This window comes from Lepidochelys kempii, chromosome 2 (assembly GCF_965140265.1).
Source record: "Lepidochelys kempii isolate rLepKem1 chromosome 2, rLepKem1.hap2, whole genome shotgun sequence".
NCBI lineage: Eukaryota > Metazoa > Chordata > Testudines > Cheloniidae > Lepidochelys > Lepidochelys kempii.
The window spans coordinates 9,512,704-9,540,336 of NC_133257.1; the positions used below are offsets into that span (position 1 = coordinate 9,512,704).

At 41.7% G+C, this 27,633-nt stretch overlaps 1 protein-coding gene across 5 annotated transcripts in view; it reads right to left on the reverse strand.

The window, feature by feature from the left end:
- Positions 1 to 378: 378 nt before the first annotated feature.
- DENND3 (DENN domain containing 3) overlaps positions 379 to 27,633 on the reverse strand; it is a 70,374-nt gene continuing 43,119 nt past the window's right edge. For all 5 annotated transcript variants that reach the window (XM_073330019.1, XM_073330017.1, XM_073330018.1 and 2 more), the window contains 10 exons: positions 25,776 to 26,035; positions 24,997 to 25,167; positions 21,767 to 21,896; positions 21,336 to 21,443; positions 15,340 to 15,479; positions 8,968 to 9,128; positions 5,885 to 6,018; positions 4,550 to 4,668; positions 4,283 to 4,420; positions 379 to 2,719 (listed from right to left, as the gene is read on the reverse strand). In XM_073330019.1, the coding sequence (XP_073186120.1) occupies positions 2,519 to 2,719; positions 4,283 to 4,420; positions 4,550 to 4,668; positions 5,885 to 6,018; positions 8,968 to 9,128; positions 15,340 to 15,479; positions 21,336 to 21,443; positions 21,767 to 21,896; positions 24,997 to 25,167; positions 25,776 to 26,035 (1,562 nt within the window). In that variant the 3' untranslated portion in view covers positions 379 to 2,518. The remainder of the gene's footprint in view (positions 2,720 to 4,282; positions 4,421 to 4,549; positions 4,669 to 5,884; positions 6,019 to 8,967; positions 9,129 to 15,339; positions 15,480 to 21,335; positions 21,444 to 21,766; positions 21,897 to 24,996; positions 25,168 to 25,775; positions 26,036 to 27,633) is intronic.

Sequence of the window (27,633 nt, forward strand, 5' to 3'; positions counted from 1 at the left end):
CAGCAGGCTTAGGGGAGGGCGCGGGAGCCCCCAACTTAGAACTTCCATGGGATGGGAGAATCCCCAGATGAGATAAAGCCAGGATAGCCAGCTCCTTCACAACCTGTTTTAGTCCCTGGCATAGGAGGCATGTCAGGGATAAGGGAAGCTTAGCAGTTATAGTGAACCATAGCCAGCCAGCATAGAGTAAAGCAGCCTTCAGCCTGGAATAGAACCGAGCAGAACCTGGTACAGAGACAGTCCTAGTATCAGACAGCCACAGCCATCTTCTTTGCAGCCTTATCTCTGCTACACCCAACAGATGCTGGCCCCGACTCTAAATTTAGGTCCTTGTGGTGTGTTGAATTACATGGAAATAAAAACAAGTTACAAAGAGGCTAGAATTGCAATAGTGTTTAATATTCTGTTTCTCATATTAGTTTTTTCAGTGACTGAACAAATGACGAGAGAATTTCAATCACCATAAAATAGCCAGACTGAAAAACTTAACGCAGAGACTATCAGTAGTTTATATAACAATATTTCTATTAGCCCTGCACTACTATAGGTTATATATAATGAACAAAGAAAGTAGCAGCTGATTTTTCCATCTATTTACAGTATTTTATAGAAATTATATATCCCACTTTATCCTGCATGGATATAGACACAACTACTCTGTACATATATATAGTTCTCCAACTCACACATTTCCTGAAAGGAAAGGACTAGGAAGCATAAGCCAAATGGAACACCAGACCACAGTACAATGGCATTTACTTTCAATTATTTTGCATTATCTGTGTGATAGCATATGGTGCCTTCATGTAACTTAAAAATAAGTTGAATTATTTTCTTAGGTATGTTTGAGCTAAATAATGGCGGCAGTCTTTTTAGGTTTTATTTCTCTGTTTATATTTCATTGAAATTGTCATTGTGCACCCCTCCTCCCCCAAAATAAGGGGGCAACAAAAGCAAAAAGACAAAGAACAAAAGAGTAAAGGAGTGGAAAGGGAGGGAAAGTAAAGGCAGGAAGGGGGGCAGGGATTGGAAAGGAGAGCAACATCTCAGTTTCCATCAGGTTTCTAAAAAGTCAGACCCAATCTTTTCAAAGTTTACTGAGGTCCCTCCTCTCCAAAAAACATTACCCGCTCTTTAGCTGCCAGGTCAGCAAAGTCTGTGTGCCACGCTGCTACCCCTGGAGGCAGTCTGCTCTTCCAGCTAAAGAGTATCAGTCATTTGTCTACAAGCAGTGCTCTGGAGAGCCAAGCATTCTGTGAAGCTGGGATGTTTCCAAGATAATGAGCTATATCCCAAAACACAGCTCTTGGAAGTAATTTTTATGGAGGTATCCAAAACATATTAATCCTCCGGCCTTCTTCTAGCCAAAAGAATTGTATCCTGGGACAGTCCCAAAACATGTTAGTCACTAGGGCTCCGGAAAACAAGTGTGGACAAAACAATTTTTTTTTGCCAAATCAGCCTTAGTTGTAGATCAACAGTAGAATTTTTAATGATTTGGAAGGCACTTCCCCACTGGCTAGGGTTCAAGGACATGAAACAAAGATTTGTTCCACGTCTGGTGCAGGCAATCTAAATTACAGAGGGTCTTTTGGGCCAAGAAGCCCAAACAGGCTAAGGCAGCTGCGTAGTCCCAGTTAACAGAGTGGTACTGGGGTGGGGTTCATTTGCATAGCTCCAACAAATGCTGCTGCCACTAGCAAGAATATATTGAAATTAAATTTGCCAAAGACAGGGCTACTACAGCACTGATTCCATTCCTAAGAACCTGGCAGATCCCAGATATTCTGCACTTGCTTTTTAAAGGGATGCTTACTTCTTCAAGTTGCCGTAACTGGAAATATCCAGCTATCTTGGCACACCAGCAGACTATAAGTGCTATTAGGGAAAGTCAGCATTTTAAATAATGCACCATAAATATAGATACAGCAGGAAGGAAAAAAGTCATCCTTGTGTTAATGTGGCTGCCAGCTTAGAAAGATACTTTGAATTTACAGTACTTCTATCACCCAAATTCTATCACCCAAATTCTATATTTTTCCAAACATTTCAAGCTGTCAAGTAGTCAAGATATCAATAATATTATTTTGTAGGAGGATACTTATGTATCTTTAAGAACTAGATCAAGCTGAATTATTGGGCCATACTCTCTGCCGATTCAGCTTCACTGAAGTCAATTTACTTTAGCAAAGAACTTGGCCCATAACCTTGACCTTTCATGACAATGTTTGTAAAATATAATCTCTGAGGTTTAAAAATCCAGTGATTTCTCTACTCAGTGTTCCAGTTCCTTACCAAGTGTGCAGGTCGTGGCTGATCATGGCAGGGTGCAAACAGAAATCCCCTTTTGTTTCTATATACTACAATAATGTAGTTACCACTGAAATAATTATACTAATAAATTAAAAATAACACTGATGCATTGTTAAAAACATTTGAAGGGTGAAGTTGGGATAACAAAATCCAAACCGGTAAGTTTTCCAACAGTGGTATTTACACACACTTGGAAAAGTTAAATCTATTCAACTTTCCAAATAGCAATCTTCCCTTCTTCCCTTCCAGAACCACTGAGAACGTATCTGTCCTCTGCGGAGCACAGTGCCTTTACCGTATCGGCATGGCCCACCAACTCCTTCTCCACAGTTTTCTTTTCAGCATCTATCACATAGATCTTTCCCCGGGTTTTGCCCTGGGATAGTCCTCTGCCGCCAATCCACATCTGAAAAGCAGAATCAATTTTTAATACATTACATTCCACTTCTGTTCGAAGATACAGCCTAAGCTGTTTCAGCAAAGGAGTTGTTTATGTGCCCCCAAAGATACAGTCAGTGGTACTCTGGTCAGGTTTGAAAACGGTAATACCCAAAGTCTCTCAAAGCTATTTGTTGGAGCCAATGGTTTGTATGTTTCTGTGCAGGATGTATACTCACTATTACGTTTTTAATAAGGGTTGCCAGCTAAAAAGCAGCATATTTAAGAATGACAAAATGGGCAAAATTCTGTGTCTTTGCTTCCTTGCTAAAATAAATGGTCTAATTTTAATTAAATGAATTTAGAAGCAAGCCTGTAACAGACAGCTGTAACACTATTATCTTCTGTCATTGCCAGGCAGCCATTCTGACCCAGCCTGGCAACTCCAGTAAATGCTGTTTCGTTTTTACAACAGGGATATGTGGGTTTTATAGCTCTTACCATTGGCTCCGTCCTATCCTAGGAAAGAAAGAGCCAAATTGCTGCATCGCTGGTAGACTTAAAGACAGGAATATTAAATGTTCAAACTGGGGAGGTGGAAAGCTCAGGAATGTTCGCTGGTTTTTCCTTTTTTGTATAAGGGAGTTAGTCAATAATGTATGTATGGTGTTACTGGGCTATGAAATGAGTGGAAGGGAAGAGGGATGATACTGCAGATGGAGCAGAAGAGGGCTCTGGGTTTCTGAGTAATCCTTTAATTTACAGGCTGGTTGGGTATCCCAGAGCTTGTGAGGTTCTGTCTCTACAGCACCTTTCTCTGGTTTTCCCATTAAGTCCTGGCTCACCAGCCTAGCCCCAGTGGCAGAGCAGCTAAATATATAGAGCAGCTTCCCAACTCCAGAGGGTGCTTTATGAAGTGACTGTACATTTTGTGGGAGAAGGGCTGGGGAGTCTGACTGGAAGGGTCCGGAGTTACTGTCACCACTTTATTGTGGAATATTTTTGGTATTATTTATGGAAATGACCTTTGCCCCTGACCAAATGGTGCACTCACTTGCAGCAGCCGCAGACCTCTGAAAGTGACTGGTATATTGGGACAGTGAGCTGAGTGACACTCCCAGAACATGGTGACATGGGGAACTGCTCGGGTCCTTTAACCCTGTTATGGTGGGCACATGATGATTAGATAGGAAGAGGCCATCTTCAGACACAGGCCAGCTAATCAGCATTTATTATTTTTCCACTAGTCTTTTGTTGGGCTTTATCACTGGAGCATAAGGCATTAAATGTCAGGGGATTCATATTGTTTGATTCATAATGTTCAGTGAAAAGATCAGCGGCTAATAAAGTCATCATGCATTTAATCATGGATGAGGCTTCTGGCCTTGCTTGTATGTTTGAGTACTAGATGGTCAATTATATTGGGCTGCTATTAGCTCAGGGCTACTCATGTCTTAGAACAATGGGCGTGGCAAGCCCCCAGAAAAAGAACTCAACTGATGAAAACTTGACAGTGCTGTAAACACAAACTGCACTACATCTAGGAAATGGGCAACAAATAAAAATATCAAATTAACAGAATGTATTCTACCTGATTTTTTACTTTTATCATACAGGTAATCTCAGAACAGTCTTGAAGATGAATCTTTTGAGGAGTTCTGGAGAGATCTGTTGCATTCCAAATATACAGGTCACTACTTCCTAAACATGACGTCCATACTTGGTCCCCCTAAAGCACAGAAAGAATACGACCAATCTTACCAGTGTACTCACAAACATATCCTAAAAAATAATTGTACAGCACTGTTTATAAAGCAGAGACTTCCTATAAGACAAATTACCAGCGTAAATTTAATACCTCAGGAAACAGCTGGAAACAGAGAAAATACGAACACACATCCTTCAGATTCTCTTCAATTTTCATTTCTTGCCAAGGAGACCCATTAGTTGTCACTACGAGTATACAACTTCCTGTACCTTCAATAGAAAAATATGAGGTTAGTAGCTGAGGTACTGACTTCTTATTTCCCAACAAAACTGTGGAAAGTTAGGAAGGAGTAAATGTGTACATGCAGAACTCTTTTCTAAAACACACAATGAAAACTATACATGCTATTCTCTATTTCCAATTGACTTCTCACAGTGTACGTTCTTATGTCTATTCTGCAATTACAGGCATGCCTGTTGGTATTCTAGGCGCTAACACAGAAGGCGAAAAGAGAACTTGCTTAAATTTGCATATCACTATTTGGTTCTCAGCATGCACAAGTATTTGCTGCTATAGATCTAGGACAGAGATTCTGTACCACAGAAGTTGTAGGGTGGATTCCTCGCCCCAATGAAAATAATGGGAGCGTTACCACTGACAGCACATCCAGCCAGGATTTCACCCATAGTCTCAGTAGCTTTTCTGTCACTCAGTGTGCACACTTGATATACAGTGGATCCAAGGTCTATGGTAGCATTGAGTGTTAAGGCAATGTTGGGTGGATAAGCCTTAGGTTTCTTGAACCAACCTATACTTGGAAAAGATGGCTTATCAAGGACCTTTTACTCTGGCACTGAAGCCTTAGCATATCCTACTCCGCTCCTACAGACAGGATGGCAGAACACTTAGAAGTAGTTAAAGGTGACAGTCAAGACTATCAAGTTGGACCTGTGCCATAACAGGTGGCTCAAACACAGATCCACAACCGCCAATACTATTATCTCTAGACCCCACAGACGTAAAAGAACTTCTCTTTTAAGGGTTTCCATGCCAATTTACAGGCACCTTCAGGCAAGACCAAAGCCTGATGCTTCTAGATGTCATATCCTGCAGTCAATGCAACATCCCTGAAAAGATGTTCAAACCAGATGAGACATGGCCATACAGAGGCAACTCTCAGCCTCCCATGCAGCAATCCAGCAATTTTGTTCTATGTGGGACTTCTTGCTATCAAAAGAGGATATCTGTAAGACCCTGATCAGGCAAAATGCTTAATTTAAAGCAAAATAATAATCCCAATAAACTCAACAGGACTACTCTATGCTATTTAAACAGCCTGAATGGAGATGGGTGGATGAAGAGAACTGGTTAATCATACAAAAAAAAAGAACTGGCATAAAATTGCACTTTTCTTTACATTAAAGTGACATAACATGCAAAAACTTATTTAAAAAAATTCCAAGATCTGAGGCATGAAGAACTTACAGCACCAAAGACGGTTGTTGTGGAGTTTGATAGCAGTAAGATTCTTGCAGGGCAGCTGAAATCTACGGTTTACTTTCAAAGTGCTAATGTTCCAAGCAATCACTGTCCCATCTAAACTGCATGAATATGCTTCACTGTTGACATAAAAAACAAAATTAAAAACAGCATGGTGTACAATCAAATCCAGAACTGAGATCTCATATAAAGACAGACTTTTGTTAGAGGTCTCCCACCACAACAAACATTAATGCCAAGTCAAAGCAGAGATCTTTACTGCCAATAGTAGTAGAAATATTAGATTAAAATACAGCAATGAGCCACAACAGAGTGTGCGCATTAAAGTCTATAGGACAGTAGCACAGGAGTAGTTCCAAAGCGCCAGGGCAGCATGCTGGAAGGGAATCACAGCAGGTGGCAGGGAGAGGGTGGCTTTGGCAGCAGAAATTAGGTTTGGCACGCGCACTTCTGCATTGTTCATTTTAAAAAGAATCATACGATGTATTTTAACTTATTTTTCTTGTTCTTCACTTTTTTATAAAGAAAAGTAAATCCAGAATAGGGTTGTAAAAGTATGATGAATCTATTCTGTGGACAAAGCAAAAATCATAGAATATCAGGGTTGGAAGGGACCTCAGGAGGTCATCTAGTCCAACCCCCTGTTCAAAGCAGGACCAATCCCCAACTAAATCATCCCAGCCAGGGCTTTGTCAAGCCTGACCTTAAAAACTTCTAGGGAAGGAGATTCCACCACCTCCCTAGGTAACACATTCCAGTGTTTCACCACCCTCCTAGTGAAAAAGTTTTTCCTAATATCCAACCTAAATCTCCCGCACTGCAACTTGAGACCATTACTCCTTGTTCTGTCATCTGCTACCACTGAGAACGGTCTAGAGCCATCCTCTTTGGAACCCCCTTTCAGGTAGTTGAAAGCAGCTATCAAATCCCCCCTCATTCTTCTCTTCTGAAGACTAAACATCCCCAGTTCCCCCAGCCTCTCCTCATAAGTCATTTGTTCCAGTCCCCTAATCATTTTTGTTGCCCTCCACTGGACTCTTTCCAATTTTTCCACATCCTTCTTGTAGTGTGGGGCCCAAAACTGGACACAGTACTCCAGATGAGGCCTCACCAATGTCGAATAGAGGGGAATGATCACATCCCTCGATCTGCTCACTATGCCCCTACTTATACATCCCAAAATGCCATTGACCTTCTTGGCAACAAGGGCACACTGTTGACTCATATCCAACTTCTCGTCCACTGTAATCCCCAGGTCCTGTTCTGCAGATCTGCTGCCAAGCCATTCGGTCCCTAGTCTGTAGCGGTGCATTGGATTCTTCCGTCCTGAGTGCAGGACTCTGCACTTGTCCTTGTGGAACCTCATCAGATTTTTTTTGGCCCAATCCTCCAATTTGTCTAGGTCCCTCTGTATCCTATCCCTGCCCTCCAGTGTATCTACCACTCCTCCCAGTTTAGTGTCATCTGCAAAGTTGCTGAGGGTGCAATCCACACCATCCTCCAGATCATTTATGAAGATATTGAACAAAACCGGCCCCAGGACCGACCCCTGGGGCACTCCACTTGATACCGGCTGCCAACTAGACATGGAGCCATTGATCACTACCCGTTGAGCCCGACAATCTAGCCAGCTTTCTACCCACCTTATAGTCCATTCATCCACCCCATACTTCTTTAACTTGCTGGCAAGAATACTGTGGGAGACAGTGTCAAAAGCTTTGCTAAAGTCAAGGAACAACACGTCCACTGCTTTCCCTTCATCCACAGAGCCCGTTATCTCGTCATAGAAGACGATTAGATTAGTCAGGCATGACTTGCCCTTGGTGAATCCGTGCTGACTGTTCCTGATCACTTTCCTCTCCTCTAAGTGCTTCAGAATTGATTCCTTGAGGACCTGCTCCATGATTTTTCCAGGGACTGAGGTGAGGCTGACTGGCCTGTAGTTCCCAGAATCCTCCTTCTTCCCTTTTTTACAGATGGCCACTACATTAGCCTTTTTCCAGTCATCTGGGACCTCCCCCGATCGCCATGAGTTTTCAAAGATAATGGCCAATGGCTCTGCAATCACAGCTGCCAACTCCTTTAGCACTCTCGGATGCAACGCATTTGGCCCCATGGACTTGTGCTTGTCCAGCTTTTCTAAATAGTCCCGAACCACTTCTTTCTCCACAGAGGGCTGGTCACCTCCTCCCCATGCTGTGCTGCCCAGTGCAGTAGTCTGGGAGCTAGCCTTGTTCGTGAAGACAGAGGCAAAAAAAAGCATTGAGTACATTAGCTTTTTCCACATCCTCTGTCACGAGGTTGCCTCCCTCATTCAGTAAGGGGCCCACACTTTCCTTGACTTTCTTCTTGTTGCTAACATACCTGAAGAAACCCTTCTTGTTACTCTTAACATCTCTTGCTAGCTGCAACTCCAGGTGTGATTTGGCCTTTCTGATTTCACTCCTGCAAGCCCGAGCAATATATTTTTATACTCATCCCTGATCATTTGTCCAATCTTCCACTTCTTGTAAGCTTCTTTTTTGTATTTAAGAGCAGCAAGGATTTCACTGTTAAGCCAAGCTGGTCGTCTGCCATATTTACTATTCTTTCCACACATCGGGATGGTTTGTCCCTGTAACCTCAATAAGGATTCTTTAAAATACAGCCAGGATTGAATGGAATGATCTTCAAGAGGCTTCGGTGTGCAATTTATCACTGGATGCCTGCAACTCCTCTTTAGTCTCATCTCTGTCTCAGGAAAGCAGGACTATTTTGGAAATAAGGTGTCATTGTGAATCTGATCACATCAGATCAATTGGGCTACCTACGCAGAAGGTTAAATATAGTGTCTTGTGGTTGACTGTTTTACACGGACACTTACATATAATTACATGTTTTCTCTTAAGGTTAAATTTAGTCAAGATGTTGATTAGCGATTAGAGGAAATAAACACAAATTATCTTGTTTAAAATTCTCTCTAATATTACACATTTGTCCAACTTCAGAAGCTCTAGTACCAAGAATGCCTCCCACGTTAACTGGTATGTATATTTTTAAAAAAAATGGAACTTTGTAATCAAATTTACCTGGATACACTGTTCCTGTTCTCTGCAATGATGTCCATAACATGAGAGCGGTGGTCATTTAGTTGTTTATTGCAAGACATACTATGGGTGTTGATTATGTAAATAATGGTATCTTGAGAACCAATCCATACTTGGCTCTGCTCTACCATTACCATACAAGTCTAGAGACAAAAAAAAGTGCAAGATTTCTTTAAAAAGTTCAGCACAGAAGCCTATCACTCTTGAAAGAAGCACACAAACATGTTATACCAGTGGTTCTCAGCCTTTCCAGACGACTGTACCCCTTTCAGGAGTCTGATGTGTCTTGTGTATCCCCCAAGTTTCACCTCACTTAAAAGCTACTTGCTTATAAAAATCAGATATAAAAATACAGAAGTGTCTCTGCACACTATTACTGAAAAATTGCTGACTCATTTTTACCATATAATTATAAATATAAATATTGTACTTAACATTTCAGTGTATAGTATATAGAGCAATATAAACAATCCATTGTCTGTATGAAATGTTAGTTTGTACTGACTTTGCTAGAGCTTCTTACATAGCCTGTTGTAAAACTAGGCAAATACTAGATGAGTTGATGTACCCCCTGGAAGACCTCTGCGTACCCCTGGTTGAAAACCACTGGATTATACAAAAGGACAGAGTTTTTCTAGTGGCTGAAGTCAGAGCAAGAATCAAAATTCCTCACTTCTTTCTTGGCTCTGTCACTAAAAGGCTGTATGATTGAAGGTAAGCGATGTTATCGCTATGGTTCAGTTTATCCTTCAAAAAAGTAGGCTTAATAATACTTACTGATACCTAACTCAAAGGTGTGTTTTGGGGCTTAAAATATAATGTAAAACTCTGAGACCTTCAGATGAAACACACTAAGGAAGCTCAAAGTATTACACATCTTTCCTACATAACAGAGACACTCTTCCATTTGTATCAAATGTATTTCTCTCTTCAATTAGAAGTGAAACATTAAATTTAATTTTTGAACTAGAAATAGCAGCTGCAGTATTTTAAACACAGGGTTTTCTGAAATAATGTACTTCTTATTTCCCACATTAATGCCCACACCATCTCTAAACAGATCTCAGCCATCCACCACCTCTTCGTAACTCGCTCCCTCCAGCTCCTAGCTCTCATATACCTGGATCCCGTCATCAGACACTGCCTCTGCAGCTGTCCTTTCTGAGGGAGGCCTCTCCTCTTTTCACACACACCACTCTTGGTCAGACTGTGGTGGGCTTCTCCTCTCCCATTCCTGCCGGTTTCAGCCCCTCCCAGCTCCCCCTTCCCAGACTTTCCTTTTTTTGAACAGCACCGTATCTGCACCTTCTCTGCCCGCTTCACGCTGCTGTCCTTTACCATCCACCCAACTCCTTGAATCATCCTTCATTTCTGATTTAGTCTCCAGATGCGCTCTCTTCCTCTCCTTGCTATCTCCCACTCATCCTTGGGGACTTCAACTCCCGTGCTGATGACTCATATGACCTCTTAGCTGTACCTCACCACTATCTTTGATCTGCAGGTCTGGATCAACTCACCCAGTCACGAGGGCTGTTCACTTGACTTGGTCTTCACCAAGCAATCCTCGCTCTAATCTCTCCATGGTTGAGTTCCCCCTCTCAGACCATTGCCTGGTTTCTTTCCACATCACCCATCAGCTCCCCACAGTGACCTGCAAGGCAGCCTTTCTGTGTCTTGCAGTCCATCAGCATTGATGACTTCTTGTCTGCTCTCAGCCCTCTGTCCTCCCTACCCTCTTCCTTTCGTTCCGTTGATACAGTTGACTACACTCTCTCTCTCCAAGCTTCACTCTCCTCCAGTTTCAACTCTTTTGCCTCTCTCCCATCTCCCACCCTGCCAACACCCCAGCGCTGGCTTATCCTCAACATCTGGTTCCTCTGCTCCTGCTCTCGCACTGCAGAACATCTCTGACGGAAATCCTATGAGCAGGCTGCCTTCCTCAACTATATATTTGTTCTCTCCTCCTTCACTTCTCCCATTTTCCTAGTTCATACAAGTTACTCCTCCTCCTCTGTTACAGACACAGAAGTTTCTTGTTTGCTCTCCTTCAACCCCTCCACTTGCCCTCTCCTCCCATCCATCCCATCCCCGATCCCCTTGCAACTACTCTTTTCCCCTCCCTTACTCTTCTCCTTAACCTCTCGCTATCCTCTAGCTCTTTTCCCTCACAATACAAGCAATCATCTAGTCTCTTCTATTTTAAAAAGCCCACACTGGAGCCCACTGTATCTCCCTTCTTCCTTTCATCTGTAAACTCACTGAATGCACTGTTTATATTCTGGAGTTCCTCTCCTCCAATTCCATCCTAGACACTCTCCAATCAGGTTTCTGCCCTTTGCACGCCACTGAAACTGCTTGCCAAAAAGTCTCTAACAATCTTTTCCAAGACAAAGCTCAGAACCAGTATGCCATCCTCATCCCCCTTGACCTGTCAGCTACCTTTGACACAATCGACCATGCTCCTCTTTTTGAAATCTTGTCTTTCCTTGGTTCCACAGAGTCATAGACTTTAAGGTCAGAAGGGACCATTATGATAGTCTTGTCTGACCTCCTGCATAACGCAGGCCACACAATCTCACCCACCCACTCCTGTAATAAACCCCTAACCTACGTCTGAGCTACTGAAGTCCTCAAATCATGGTTTAAAGACTTCAAGGTGCAGAGAATCCTCCAGCAATTGACCCGTTCCCCACACTGCAGAGGAAGGTGAAAACCCCCCAGAGCCTCTGTCAATCTGCCTTGGAGGAAAATTCCTTCCCAACCCCAAATATGGCAATCAGCAAAACCCTGAGCACATGGGCAAGACACACCAGCCAGACACCCAGGAAAGAAATCTCTTTAGTAACTCAGATCCCACCCCATCTAACATCCCATCACAGGCCATTGGGCATATTTACCACTAATAGTCAAAGATCAATTAATTGCCAAAATTAGGCTATCCCATCATAACATCCCCTCCATAAACTTATCAAGCTTATTCTTGAAGTCAGATATGTCTTTTGCCCCCACTGCTCCCCTTGGAAGGCTGTTCCAGAACTTCACTCCTCTGATGGTTAGAAACCTTCGTCTAACTTCAAGACTAAACTTCCTGGTGGCCAGTTTATATCCATTTGTTTTTGGGTCCACATTGGTACTGAGCTTAAATAATTCCTCTCCCTCCCTGGTATTTCTCTCTCTGATATATTTAGAGAGAGCAATATCTCCTCTCAGCCTTCTTTTGGTTAGGCTAAACAAGACAAGCTCATTGAGTCCCCTTTCATAAGACAGGTTTTCCGTTCCTTGGATTATCCAAGTAGTCCTTCTCTGTACCTGTTCCAGTTTGAATTCATCCTTCTTAAACATGGGAGACCAGAACTGTACACAATATTCCAGAAGAGGTCTCACCAGTGCCTTATAAGGAGGTGTTAGTACCACTATACCTCTACTGGAAATACCTTGCCTGATGCATCGCATTAGTTTTTTTCACGGCCATATCACATTGGCGGTTCATAGTCATCTTGTGATCAACCAATACTCTGAGGTCCTTCTCCTCCTCCGTTACTTCCAACTGATGCATCCCCAGTTTATAAAAAAAATTCTTGTTATTAATCCCTAAATGCATGACCTTGCACTTTTCACTATTAAATTTCATCCTATTACTATTAGTCCAGTTTACAAGGTCATCCAGATCTTCCTGTATGATACCCCGGTCCTTCTCTGTATTGGCAATACCTCCCAGTTTTGTCTCATCCGCAAACTATTAGCACACTCCCACTTTTTGTGCCGAGATCAGTAATAAAAAGATTAAATAAGATTGGTCCCAAAACCGATCCCTGAGGAACTCCACTAGTAACCTCCGCCAGCCTGACAGTTCACCTTTCTGTAGTCTCCCCTTTAACCAGTGCCTTATCCATCTTTCAATTTTCATATTGATCCGCATCTTTTCCAATTTAACTAATAATTCCCCATGTGGAATCGTATCCAATGCCTTACTGAAATCGAGGTAAATTAGATCCACTGCGTTTCCTTTGTCTAAAAAATCCGTACCTTCTCAAAGAAGGAGATCCGGTTAGTCTGACACGATCTACCTTTTGTAATACCATGTTGTATCTTGTCCCAATTACCATTGACCTCAATGTCCTTAACTACTTTCTCTGTCAAAATTTTTTCCAAGACCTTGTATATTACAGTTGTCAAACTAACAGGCCTGTAGTTACGTGGATCACTTTCTTTCCCACCCCTTTCTTAAAAATAGGAACTATGTTAGCAATTCTCCAGTCATATGGTACAACTTCTGAGTTTACAGATTCATTAAAAATTCTTGCTAATGGGCTTGCAATTTTTCCTTTAATATTCTTGGATGAAGAGTATCTGGGCCTCCCAATTTAGTCCCATTAAGCTGTTCGAGTTTCGCTTCCACCTCGGATGTGGTAATATCTACCTCCATATCCTCATTCCCATTTGTCATCCTGCCATTATCCCTAAGCCCCTGATTAAAGACTGAGGCAAAGTATTTGTTTAGATATTGGGTCATGCCGAGATTATCTTTTATTATTCTTTGTTTTCTTATTTATATGGCTATACAACCTTTTACTATTTGTTTTAATTCCCTTTGCAAGGTCCAACTCTACATGGCTTTTGGCCTCTCTCACTTTATCCCTACATGTTCTGACCTCAATAAGGTAGGTTTCCTTGCTGATCCCTCCCATCTTCCACTCCCTGTACGCTTTCTGCTTTTTCTTAATCACCTCTCTGAGATGCTTGCTCATCCAGCTTGGTCTACAACTCCTGCCTATGAATTTTTTCCCCTTTCTTGGGATGTAGGCTTCTGATAGCTTCTGCAACTTTGACTTGAAGTAATCCCAAGCTTCCTCTGCCTTTAGATCCACAAGTTCTTCAGTCCAATCCACTTCCCTAACTAATTTCTTTAATTTTTTTAAGTTAGCCCTTTTGAAATAAAAAACCCTAGTCACAGATCTATTTTTCTTTATCCTTCCATTTAGTTTGAACTGAATTAGCTCATGATCCCTTAAACCAAGGTTGTCCTGTCGCATCCAGGAAAATCTGAGCCCTATTATTATATTAGCACTTATCCTCCAGTCTATCTTTGTATTTTCACCTCTCAAAACGCTCCTTCAACATGTCCTTCTGAGGAACCTCCTCATCACCCCTCCAACTCTCTGTGGGGATTCCTCAGGGCTCTGTCCTTGGTCCCTTTCTCTTCTCCTTTTGTACCTTATCACGGGGTAACCTCATCAAATTCAACTACTGACTTTACGCTGATGATTTACAGATCTACCTCTTTACCCCAGACCTGTCTCCCTTCTTTCCAAACTAAAATCTTGACCTGTCTCGCTGACATCTCCTCATGGATGTCTAGCCAACAGCTCAAGATCAACGTGACTCAAAACAGAGCTCCTAATCTTGTCCTCCCCACCCCTTTCTCATTCACAGCGAACACCCCTCTCCCCCCACCAACCTGCCTGTCATGCAGGCTCGTAGCCAGGGTGTCCTCTTCAACTCTGACTTCTCTCTAGGTCCTCATACCCAGGCTATGTCTAAATCCTGATGTCTCCTTCTGCATAACATCTCTAAGACGCAGCCTTTCCTGACCATGCACGCAGCTAAAACTCTCATCCAAGCTCTCAATATCTCATATCACTTCATATTACTTATTACTTCAGCTTCCTTCTCTCTGGACTTGACAATGCAATCTTGCCCCACTCAGACCCATTCAGAATGCTGCTGTGAAAATCATTCTCCTAGCTTGTTGCTTTGACCAGGTTATCCCTCTTACTGCTTCACTCCACTGGCTCCCTCTTCTCTATCACATCATACATAAGCTGTTTGTCTTCTCTTTCAAGGCCCTTCCAGCCCATCCCTACCCATCACCTCTCATTCACTATCGAGAGGTGAATTCCCACTTCCAATCAGCCCACAATACCAGCCTTCATTATCCACTTGTTAAATATTCAAACAAACAATTGTGCTTTCGCTTGTGCTGCCCCTCACTTGGGAGGGGCTCCCTGTAAACATCCACAAAGCTACCTCGTTATCCACCTTCAAAACCCTCCTTAAAAGTCTCCTTTGCCATAATGCTTTTAAAAAACCCTTCATAACTGGTAGGCTGCAGGTGTATGAGACTACTGCCTATCACTCTGACCAATACTGTCCCATTGTTTCCTTGAACTCCCCCATCTGTCTGTTGTAGCTTGTTTTATACTTTGATTGTAAGCTCTTTGGGGCAGGGACCATATTTTTGCTCTGTAACTGTACAATGTCTGGCACAGTGGGGTCCCTGATCCATGACTAGGACTCCTAAGCGCTATGGTAATACAAATAATTAATAAGAACAACAACGCGAGTCTCACTCACCAGTTTAGAGCTGCCCACTTTAAAACAGTGTTGCTGAATAGTCCAGGTAGATGCATCAAACACAATCACCTTCCCCTCACTTAAAGCACACCATAACTTTGGACGGGCATCTTCAATTTTATCTCCTGCATCAAGGTGCCCTAGTATTGGGGGGAAAAGAGAGGAACAAACAGTACTCCCAGCTACATTTGGAGATGTTATTAAGCAGAATATCTTCCTGGTGGAACATGATATCCGTGCCCCAGAACCTACATTACGTAGCTACTGAGTTGCAACCACTTCATATCATGCTAATTATAATCATCCCACTGTACCTTGTGCTCCTCCATGTCTGTTTATTGAGTCCACCTGTTTTGCATCTCATACTTGTAAGCTCTTCAGAGCATTGATCATCTTCTTGCTGTATATCTGTAACATGCCTAGCATGCTAAACCCCCTATCCCTGACTGGGGCATCTAGATGCCCCAGTCAATATACTTAAAAGATAATACACCCGCTGGCTATTGGTTTTTGTGTAAAATGTAAGGGGTTATGTTTTGACCTAGAAACCTCTAAAAGGCCTGGGAGCCACCTACTTGCAAGAATGTTTCTTTCCCTGCATTGGACTGCCACATCTGCAGGCAAAAGCAGCTCCAGCTGGAACCCCCTCAGTATAAAACAGAGTGTGCCCTTAACTTTGGAACTTATTCTCCCTTCTGGTTTCAAATAGCCTGAGTTTGCTTTCATGACACGCTGCAAGGCCCATTAACCAGACTTTAGGAGCTGTGGGCTTCACAAAGGCTAGGGTTTGTGGGAAAGGTGGGGTATAACCTGGGTATGTATTCGTCTTTGGGTTATTTTCTGGGTTTCTTTACTGATTTAAAGAAGGTGCTGATTTAGTCTTTTAGGAGGACTGTATTTTTAAATTTATGGCAACTGTGTTTAGAGGTGGGGGGGGGGAAGATAGGTACTTTTTTTATTATACACAGAGCTGGTTGCATCACCTATTATTAAGGTTGCTTGACCCTTCATATTACAAGACCCTCTTTCAGTTGCTCACAACTTTTCTGAACTGTTTGGGCTGAAATTTGCCATGCTGGGTACCTGCCGCATGCTGAATGTTTCTGGAAAATTTCAGCCAAAATGGTACAGCAGGTTCCAAGAACAACGTTAAGGAAAAATCTGTTTTATCCATGTTTAAAAATTCTGGCGACTTTCTTTGAAAGGCTCTACTGCCTCCATGCTTGGGAGCAGGAACCTGAAATTTGGCAAGGGGTGGCCTTTCTGTCTAGGATGTGCCTTTTGCTTCCCTGTAAAAATTCATCCAAGTTTGGCCAAGTTATAAAATATGCTCAGTGAGACTTAAAATGTTAGCAGTTAAATTCCATGAATATGCTGTCCTGCCTGGGCAGGCCCCTGCCCGGGGCTGAGCAGGACTCTTCCTGCAATTACAGCTGTCTGAGGGTCTGAGCATCAGAACTAAGAAAAGAAGATAGTCTCCCCTGTGTTCTCACTGACCCCTCTGCTGGGCCAAAGAAGCCTAGAGGAAGAAGATGCCTGATCTGAATACAGAAAGGACAAGAGGCAGACCTGTAGGGAGAGGTAAACTGGGACTGAGAGTGGAGGGGGTGCCCAAGCCTGGAACTATGAGCCAGAAGGTGGGGAGAAAGGCTGAGGCTATGTGACTAAGGGTGTCTGAATAGCAATGCAAACCAAAGTGTTGTGATGTAATTCCCTGTGTGGATGCAAACTAAAAGGTTCCTAGTTCACGTTAACATATTCCTGTTTGAAGAGGAGAATGTTAACACGAATTAGGAAACTGAGTTCACACTCATATGACCCACACAGGAGTTACAGCACAGAACTTTGGTTTGCACTGCTATTCACACTGCAGGGAAGGGCAAACAAGCCCTGAGATTGGATGAGGAGCTGGGGGAGTTTGGGACTAGCTGTGCAAAGAGACTAGGAGAGTGAGCCAAAGGGGAGGTGAGTGAGGGATACTGAGATTGGATTATGACTCCAGGAAGGGAGGCCAGTGGGGGGCCACAGCAGAGAAGAGAGAGAGACAAATTGGAAGAGGAGCTGGGAACTGGGGGGGAGGAGGAGATTGGAAGCCTGAAGAGTGGACACTGGGACTGGCTACATGGGAAGAATAGGACTGGGACAAGGTGCCGGGGTAGGAGAGAGGAATGGGACAATTTGGAGGAAACATGGCAGAAGGGTTCACACTTCAGAGGGAAGGGGCAGAAGAGTCTGGGCCCTCAAACACACCGCCCTGCTCCAGAGACTGGAATGGACCCCAAGATTCCCGAGTCTCACCATGCCTCTGCTGTCAGCCAATAATTGTGAAATCCACTGGCAAAATGTTGCTGCATCACCCCCTAGTGCTGGTCCATATGACAACCTACTACTACTATCAGTTACTCTATTAGCTCAAGTGGCAAAAATTTAGGTGATGGAGCTAAAGGTCCCAACTCTGCTGATGACCCATGTAGGTGTCAATATGATACCATATGATGGAATCTCCATTTATTTCATTTTTTTTTTTAAAAAACAAAAAGCTAGAACATTTATATATAAAGAACTACATTAAATATGTTAAGGGGATTGCAGGAAAAGAATGGATGGCCTCATGTTTAAGGCAGCTGAATAGTGCACTGGAGTATGGGTTTCTATCCCTGCCTCAGCCACAGAGTTGTGTGTGATGCTAGTCAAGTCAGTTAAACCAAACTTTTCATTGGTGGTCACGGACGGTCTTCTCATTTTCTGCAGGCCTGACTTGAGACACTGGGATCTGATGGGATATTAATTGGTGTCCACGACATTCCACCAGATCATACCATATGTACACATCTGTCTAGAATGTGTAGGGAAAAAAACCTGCATGATCATGGTGGACTCCAATTTGAGTGGCTTACACTGGAGGTCTCACGCCGCCAGTACGAAAATATCCCAGGAATTCCTACATATTATAGGTGACAATTTCCTAACTCAAAGTGTGCCAACACAGAGGAATTCTATATTAAACTTGTCATGGCAGATAAAGAGGAACTAAATATAGAACTAAAAAAAAGTCAATGGTAATGTAGGTATGTGATCATGAGTTGATCACATTTATAATGTGCAAACAGAATAAAATCCAGACCATATATATATATATATATATTTATTTTTGGAGCTTTAATAGAACCAATTTCACAAAACTGAAAACAATTATGCGCCAAATCAGCAGAGAGAAAAAATTTAACAATCAGAAAAAAAAAAAAGTGAATGATATTGTGGTAAATGGCCAACGCTACAGTGGTGGGTCCCACGCTCTTCCTTAGTGTGGTGGGTCAGGGTGCCACCCACTGCCCCTATTCTTGGGTGTTGTGGGCTCCACTCGTGCCCCAGTGTAGGAGGGAGAGGAGTGAGGAAGGGAAGCAACTCAGGTCCGCCTCCTACTCCGGGTCCCAGCCCCTTCCGCTTTGCAGGCTGCTTACCCTCTTTCTCCTTGGGTAGCGTTTCCCTCAGTCCTCTGTGTCCTTCCCCTGGTACTGTGATCTTCTGGTTAACAGCAGTGCTCCCCCAACTGCAGTCAACTCTCCTTCCCCTCCTCCCCCTCTGACTAAAGTAGGGGAGTTTTATTAGGTCTCTAGCAGGGCCTCAATTGGCTCCAGGTGCTCCAATTAACCTCTAGTAATTAACCTCCCCAGTCCACAGGGAACAAGGCCGTGATCATCCTGTGACTTATATACCTCCCATCTACCACTCTCCTGCCATCTACAACACCAGGGAGAGGATGCTGGCTGAGGGGATTCTTTGCGACTGTGGGTCTCTTTTCAGTCCTCCCTCCATTCATGCATCCAGGTGGAGTTCCTCTGGGCGGTGTCTGCTGGCTCCCTTGACACCTTCGAGGAGCAGCGGGCGCTGTCCAGGGTTCTCAGCTTGGTATCCCATTCGGGTTCCCTTTGTTTGACCCTTTGACCTTCACACCTGCCCCTGTTACATTTTTGGTTGTCCCCCATAATTAGTTGAGTTCCTGGACCTGGGAGAGGGTCCTTTAGCAATGGGCGGGCTTGTGCCCACCTGCTTCCCAGAACCCAATAGGACCACTTTCCTGCTGCTCTCTGGCCCTGCTGTCTCACAATACATGGGAACTGTTTAAGAACACTTTACTAGATACCCAAAAAGCCAGTCCCACAAATGAGGAAGGTGGTCTTACTGGTTTAAAAAAAAAAAAAAGACCTGGCTTTGAGTAAAAGTGAAACTCGCTATTAAAAAAGTGTCTCTCTCAGGAGGATGTTAAGTCAGACTTTTCTAAATCTGCAGGTCCAGAGTTTTAAAAGAGCTAGCTGGGAAGCTCGTTAAACCATTAACATTGATTTTAAGGGTCTTGGAACACTGGGAAAATTCCAGAAGACTGGAAAAAAGCAAATGTTGTGCCAATATTTAAAAAGGTTAAATAGGATGACCTGGGTCATTATAAGCTTGTCAGTCTGACATGCAAGACACTGGAGCAACCAATACAGGACTCAGTTAATATAGAATTAAAGGAGAGTAATATAAATAATGTCAATCAGCCTGGGTTTATGGAAAATAGATCCTGTCAAATTAACTTGATATCTTTTTTTAAAAATTCAGATTACAGTTTTGGATAATACAAATAATAGTGGTGATGTAATATATTTAGATTTCTGTAGGGCATTTTACTTGGTTCTGCATGACAGTTTGATTAAAGAACTAAAACAACATAATTAACTTGGCACACATGAAATGGATTAAAAACTGGTTAACTGATAGGTTTCAAAATGTAATTGTAAATGGGGACTCCTTATTGACTAAGTGTGGTTCTAGTGGGGTCCTGCAGGGATCAATTCTTGGCCCTACACTATTTAACATTTTTGTCAATAACCTGGAACAAAACAAAATCATCACTAATAAAACTTGCAGAGGATACAAAAATTGGGGGAGGGCGAATTAAGCAAGAGGACAGGACACTGATAGAGAGTGATCTGGTTTGTTTAGTAAACTGAGCGGAAACAAACATACATTTTAACATGGCCAAATGTAAATATATACATCTAAGAATGAAGAACGTAGGTCATATTTACAGGAAGGGAAACTATCCTGGGAAGCAGTGACTCTGAAAAAATGTGTGGGAATTAACTGAACACGAGCTCCTAGAGCAATGCTGTGGCCAAAAGGGCTAATGCGATCCTTCGATGCAGAAACAGGGGGATCTCAAGTAGGAGCAGAGAAGTTATTTTACCTCTATTTGACACTGGCATGACTAAAGAATATTTAATAATGGGCTCTTCAATCTAGCAGAGACCGGTATAACATGCTCCAATGACTAGAAGTTGAAACTAGACTAAGTTACTACTCTGAAAAATCAGGTTATAGGTGTCTCAAATTGGGCACCCAAAATTAGTGAAAACTTTTATCCTTAATATCTCTGTCAGTTCACCATCTGTAAAATGGGGATAATAATACCCTCTCATCTCACAGGAATGTCGTGAAAGTAAAATCATTAATATCCATGAAACATTCATATTGTATAGTGATGAGCACCATAGAAAAGCCCAATGAGGAAATTAATAATTCTGTCTTCAGAGCAGGTTTTAAGTAGTGCAGTAAATAAGGTTATACACTGAACAATGAGGATAAAACAAAATACTGAATAGCTCTAATTAAGTGAGCACCACCCTGTGCTTTCAGTCAGGCAGGAAAGCTATAGAAAAAGTATGTGATCATGTAATTAAAGACTATATCATTATGCATATGCAAAACAGGGGTACATTAAGGTTTCACAGGCAACCTTAATTTTGGCATTTGCTAACTTTTGAGTACTTCCAAGCTTAATAATATTCTTTTAACATAGTTTTTTGTGTACAATATTTTATAGACACACAAAACATGCCATAACAGCAGCAACATCAGGTTACTCGCTCCACAAGTTATAGCAGCAAGTGATTTTATGCTTTGCATTTTAAATGAAAGTGGATGAATTTCAAGAATGAACTATATCACGGTACCTGGTGTATAGAGCAAGACGTCTACTGCTTGTGGAAAAGTCTCGCCAACTGAGGGATTAATCTTGTGCTTTAGTGTTTCTGATGTAGTTTTTGGGACCATCATGGGCACTGAAACACAAAGATAGTGTACAATTTGCAAAAAAGTGTAAAAACGTAAACCTCAAATAATATAAAACTCATGAATTTGAGAATAAACTTGTACCATTTATTCAGATTAGGAGATTAAAGTGTGAAAAAAAAATTAAATTTAAAACAATGCCTTGTGAGAAAATACTCTATAAATGACATGAAAGAATGCACTTGGGCCAACAACTTGCAAGTATATCAGATTTCAGCTTCTTAGACACAACCCTTTGAACAAAGAATTTAGAAAAAGTTGAAGCAGATTTAATTATAATGGCAAGTGCACCCTTGAAGCATATATAACTGACCTTCATTTTTCATCTTGTCAAAGTAAGATAGTTTGGAAGCAGCATAAATGGTTTTGGAGGACTGCAGTGCACCAGCTACAGCATCCATCAGGAGGACATTGGTCAGGGCTTGTTGAATATATTGAGGATCCTAAAAATGAAAAACCTGATCTTAGCTCATCTAGTAAATTTTTCTTACACAGTCCCATTCTCTATACTCACTACAGGGATCTCTCAATATTATTAGAGGCATCCCTACACCTATGGCTGTATCTGCTGTCTAAGCCACATCGGTCCTAGCAAACTACTGCCCAGTGTCAACCATTCTGTTCCTGAGCAAGCTCATAGAGAAGCTACCCAAAAGGCCAAATTCAAACTCTTAATTGCAGCTGTTATTTTATACCTGGCCCAATCTGGATTCAGGCAAGGACATGGATCTAAAACAGTTTTAGCGGCACTGATGGATGGTGACCTGCTATCAGTGGATAGAGGACAGACATCCATTCTCATCCTTTGGGAGCTCTCCTGCAGCTTTCAACACTGTTGACCATAAGATACTACTGTCTCACCTGAGAGAGGTTGCAGGTGTCCAAGGCAACGTGCAAAAATGGTTTGAGAATCCTTCCTGGAGGGATGCACCCAAGAGCAGTGACAGGAGAGTGCAATTCCACCACTAGCCACCTCACTTGTGGAGTCCCACAAGGATCAATTCTCTCTCCAGTTCTATTCAACATCTCCATGCAACCACTAGGTGAGCTGGTCAGCTGACATGGACTCAAGTGGCAACAATATGCAGATGACACACAGCTCTACTAATCCTTCACCACATATGATCATAACCACTACCATCATGATAGGCCAGTGCTAGGGCAAGATCATCTCATGGATCAAGAACAGCTGTCTGAAGCTGTACCCAAGCAAGACAGGTACTTTCCTGCTGGTGGACAGAAGAAAACATTTTGAAGAGTTGGCAGCCATCGTACAGTCTCATTTGGTTGAAGGTACATACCTGCAATGGGTCTATTTACGCCATAATTTTGGAGTACTCCTGGATTCCTCACTGAGTCTAAGCTCTCGTACCAGCATCTGAAACTAACATTTTCTACTATCTCCACCTGGTTAAGAAACCCCATCCTGGTGAACAATGACCATACTTCAGTTTTTCACCTCTCAACTGGAGAGCCACAAGCAAAGCAACATACCTGGTCTTGAAGCCTTCAGAGCTTAGAAAACTAACTGGTACAGAACACTGCAACACATCTCTTCAGCAACACTGACTACCACAAGCTCATCACACCCATCCTCTGCTCCCTACACTGGTATCCCCTAGACTAAGTTCAAGGCACTCAGGGCTTCAGTGGCCTGGGCCAGGATAGCTAAAAGAGCGACTGCAGTTCCAAGACAGAATCCGTGGTCAACAACTTCATTCCTCTGGCACAATGTAATGTTCTACAAACTTGTCTTGAGAGCAGAGCTTTCTCAGGGGCTGGCCAAGATTGTGGAATGAACTCCGACAAACCTTCTCTAACAAACATACGGGGGGCGAGGGGGGGTGTGTGCATGCACACGCATACATATAGGACAGATGTTCACAGATGTGGCTTTAGGCACTATTGGAAAGTGCTCATATACTACAGTAATGAGTGCAGTGTAAGAACAGATTTTGTCTTGAATAAAATCATCCCAGAAGCACAATTCCAGAGCTGTACAGACACTGATTTCCACTGTTAAAATTAGATAAAAACAACTTTGAAATCCCCAACCTTGCCAGATACACCATTTCCCACTTTTCTGGTGCCATCCCCCACTTAATGGAATACTAAATTGTATTGTAATGTAGATGGTGTCATGTGTAACATACTTTACCTGAGCTGGTAATAGCTAGAGCCAGCAGTGCATTAAAGGATCTTATGAAAGACATTTCCTGCATCTCTCTCCCTTTCAAGAAAGGAAAATCTGCAGCCAGCCCATATCTAGTACAAGAGCCTGACCTGCTAGTGGCAGCCGTTCAACCTACCATGTACAAGAGGTACATGACACCCCATCACATTTTTTTAGGCATGAATTGGACCCGTGTCCAAGACATCTAAGGAAGGAAAATGAATAGGTATGGTAAAACAACATTTATCATTCTCAGCCCCCAGCATGCTAAATGGTGCACAGGACTGTGCCTGTCAGCAGTAAGACAAAGCAAGTAAATAGGCAGAGTAAATACTTGGAAAAAAGTATTTATAAATTTTGGCATGTTAGTATGTGTGGCTCATGTACTACAGTATACAACATCCTTCTGCTGAAGGCAGCATCAGCTGAAGCCACAAAGTGCTATGGTGAATACATACAGTTTAGATCAAGTGACCACTTTTCATGTGTCTTCATAACAGATTCAAGTTCTTTCTGCCCAGAATATGGACATCTTTCTAGAAGAGTGCAATATGAAATTACATTGCACGGCTTTTTAGCTCTCTTTACAGCTACTGTGGAATTGACATTTATTTCCATTCTGGATAAAAACCCTGAACAGATATTCAGAAATAAAGATACAGGACTGTTCTTGAGCTGCCCAGTTTCTTTGGGACTACAAAGAATATTAAATGTGCCATGTAATCATTCTCAGTCCTGCAGGTTCTCTACTTCTCCAACATAGATCAGTGATCTATTTGTTCCTGGATCACTGTCAACGTCTTTGGATTGGATGAATATTCTGTTTGTATAAACGTTCTCCGTGGGGTCTCTGTGGTGCAGGAATCCATGTTAGCCCATCTACTCACAGGATTCAGGACCACATGTCCAGGCATGGTAAAAGTCCTCTTGCCATGTGACCTTTCATCATTATGTGCCAAGCAAAATGAGAAAAATTTTCTATTAAGGCCTCCATTTCAAACTTTCCTGACTTTTTTTTTTTTTTTTTTTAAAAGGGGGTGTGAAGAGAAAGGTCACAAACAAAAAACCAAAAGGCTGACACATGACAAAAACTTACTTTGCACATTTATTTTTACAACCATATTTTAAATGATTTCTTCTTAAATTATAGTACTTCAAGCTGTACTATAGTAACAAACAGAATCATGTTTTATTATATCTTTATTTTATTTTTTTTGCCGTATGAGACCTCCCTATGCTCTTTTATTCACTCTTTGCTGAAAAGTGGAAAATACATTTCCAGGTTTTTATGTGAACTCCAAAGTACACGAGGAACAGGAAAAAATTATAAATTATTACAAATAGCTCAACTAGTAAAGTAATATTTATACCTTGTGATCATCGGCCATCTTCTTCCCAGCCCACATCTCTTTCACCATCAAGTGCCAAAGATCACACTCTGTCTTAAGGTTAGCTTCAAAGACTTCCTTTTTGGACACAGACTTAATCCTCAGCGTGGGTATTCTCAGAAGAAGGAAAGCTACAGTAGTACTTTTAACATCCTGTAAATGCAGAGAAACAAAGAACCCAGTAAAGCACAGTCACAGACAATGTGCAGTATTCATTAAGCATGACAACTTCCAATATTCCTAGCCAAAACTAATTCTCTTGCGTTCACATCCACAAACACCCAGGCAGGGTCTCTGATCAAAGGACAATTTATGTTTAGGTATATTGCTAAACAGGGGGTGATCTAAGACTACTTCTGATTGTATAAAATGTGCTCATTTTACTGTTACCTCCATCCATTCTCATTCCCTATCCTCAATTTGTTTTTTCATACACTTGTATCTTTTCATAAATCCAGACTATAAGATCTTTGGGCAACTGCCTTTTTTCTACAGGTCTGTATAGCACCTACCCTATTCAGCACTGATCCATTAGCAAGGCTAACTGGCACTGAGAAATACCTCAAACTTTGGTTGTAGCCATGGATAGAATTAGTGATTTTTTAAAGATATATTCCCTGCCATCATAGTTCTTCCTCTTATAAAACATTCATGAAATGTCTTATCTTGAGAGAGAGAGGCTGTGCTACCAGGATGGAGTCTGGCATATTCTTGCTCACAATCATATAACAGATCGTAACAACTAATTACTTCATGCTCACCTCTATGTTCCTGAAAGTTGTGATCTCAACATAGCCAGGCCTTCCTTCAGTCAAAAGGAACAAGCGCTTCTGGGTCATTGCTATTTTTCCTACTCCAAAATTAGTTTTAACTGAGCAGGATAACTTGTAGACACATTCATTTGTATCTAAATGCTCTAGTACAGTGTGTGGCAGGTTAACCTCTTGAGCCTCTGCTTCTGTGTCCTTCCAGTAGTTGTAGAAATCTTTGAATGTTTCAGGGTCAATTTGTTTCTGGTGTCCTTAAAAGTTTTTAAAAGTTAATTATTTGAAGCCATTATATTTTATTTTAAATTCATATATTTTGAGGATACTAAGGGCTAGATTGTGTCCAAGCCCTGAGCAAGGGTTGGTTTATAAGCTGCAAAAAGTAACCCCAGGAGACATTTCAAAGTGAGAATTCCTCCCCTGCTTTTTCTTTGTCCCTGTGGGGGAAGGAGTACTTTGCTGCTAGCTTATACCATGGGCCTCCATCCATCCATCCGGTTCTCTCACCACCCGCTCCAGGGAGGAAGTAAACAGCTGCACAGCCTCTCTTACATCCACAAACCCAAGCAGCTCACAAAGGAATTCTTACTCCTCTGCTAAATGGGATACTCTTTATTAGGATTTTCTAGCTCTTTATTCTCGATTATTAAATCATATTTACTCGATAGTGGATAAGAATAGAATTGATTATAACAATAATTAGTTTGCAGATCAAAAGCTTATAAACCATATACATCCCAAGAATTATAAAACTGGCTGCTTTTGAACTCCAGATATTCCAACTCAAACAGATAAATTATAAATTGTATGCCACCTATTGTTTTAAAATGTAGAAATTCTTGCTATTTTGGTCAATGTTTAATATACAGTGACCATATTATGACAACTGTTCCAGTTATTATGCACAGCAAATTGCAAATGGTGTGGCCTTTATTACCCTAGAGAACCAGAACACAAAATTCATGTTTCAGAATTAGAAGGTAAAGAAATTATCCTGGAAACATCATCTGGAACTTTTCTTTTACAATCTATGATACTTATTCAAGCTCTAATGGTAGCTTCAGGAAAAATTTAGCCCTTGCTATTCAAATTCCAGACCTTTATTGAACAGATTGCTAGTTTGCTATACTGTTTAGTAGTTTTAACATACGGACATTATCTGCTAGGGATTAGGATAGGACTATATTTTATCTATAATCTAAATCAAGATAGAGCTGGCATATCACTGGACAATTAAATGCTAATACAAAAGAAAAAAAAAAAAGACTGAAATCTGCACCCACTAACTATGACAAACAGGCTTGTAGACACCACAGCAGACACCATTTAGCACCTGGTGTAGGAGTCAAACGTACTGCACTAAATAAGATTTCCTGCAATTGCCCCAATTAAAAATTGCCAAGAAGGTGAAGTTTCAGTTTCTGCAGAACTGTTAAATTTCACAACCAAAATGATGAGAATATAGCACGAAGGCCCCAATTCAGTGAGATACCTAAGCACATACTTAACTTTAAGCACAAGAATAACACCATTTATTACTCTGGGGAGTTTGGGTCTACATGCATAACTGAGTTATCACTGTTCCCATAAAATGTAATGGAAATTACAGACTGTGGTAACAATGCTTGTGTGTTTACAAAAATTACAAGAACATTTTACTGTGAATTTTAAAGTTCTATGCTACATGGACACACATACAGATTCAGTACACACACACAAGCTTCTTGTGCTGAGAAACATCTGAAAATATTTTCCTGAAGGCCAGAGAAAAAAAAAAAAGACTCTAGACAGCAACTTACATCACTTATCAATAAAAGTATAAAAAATATTTACATAACAAAATAGATGTTCA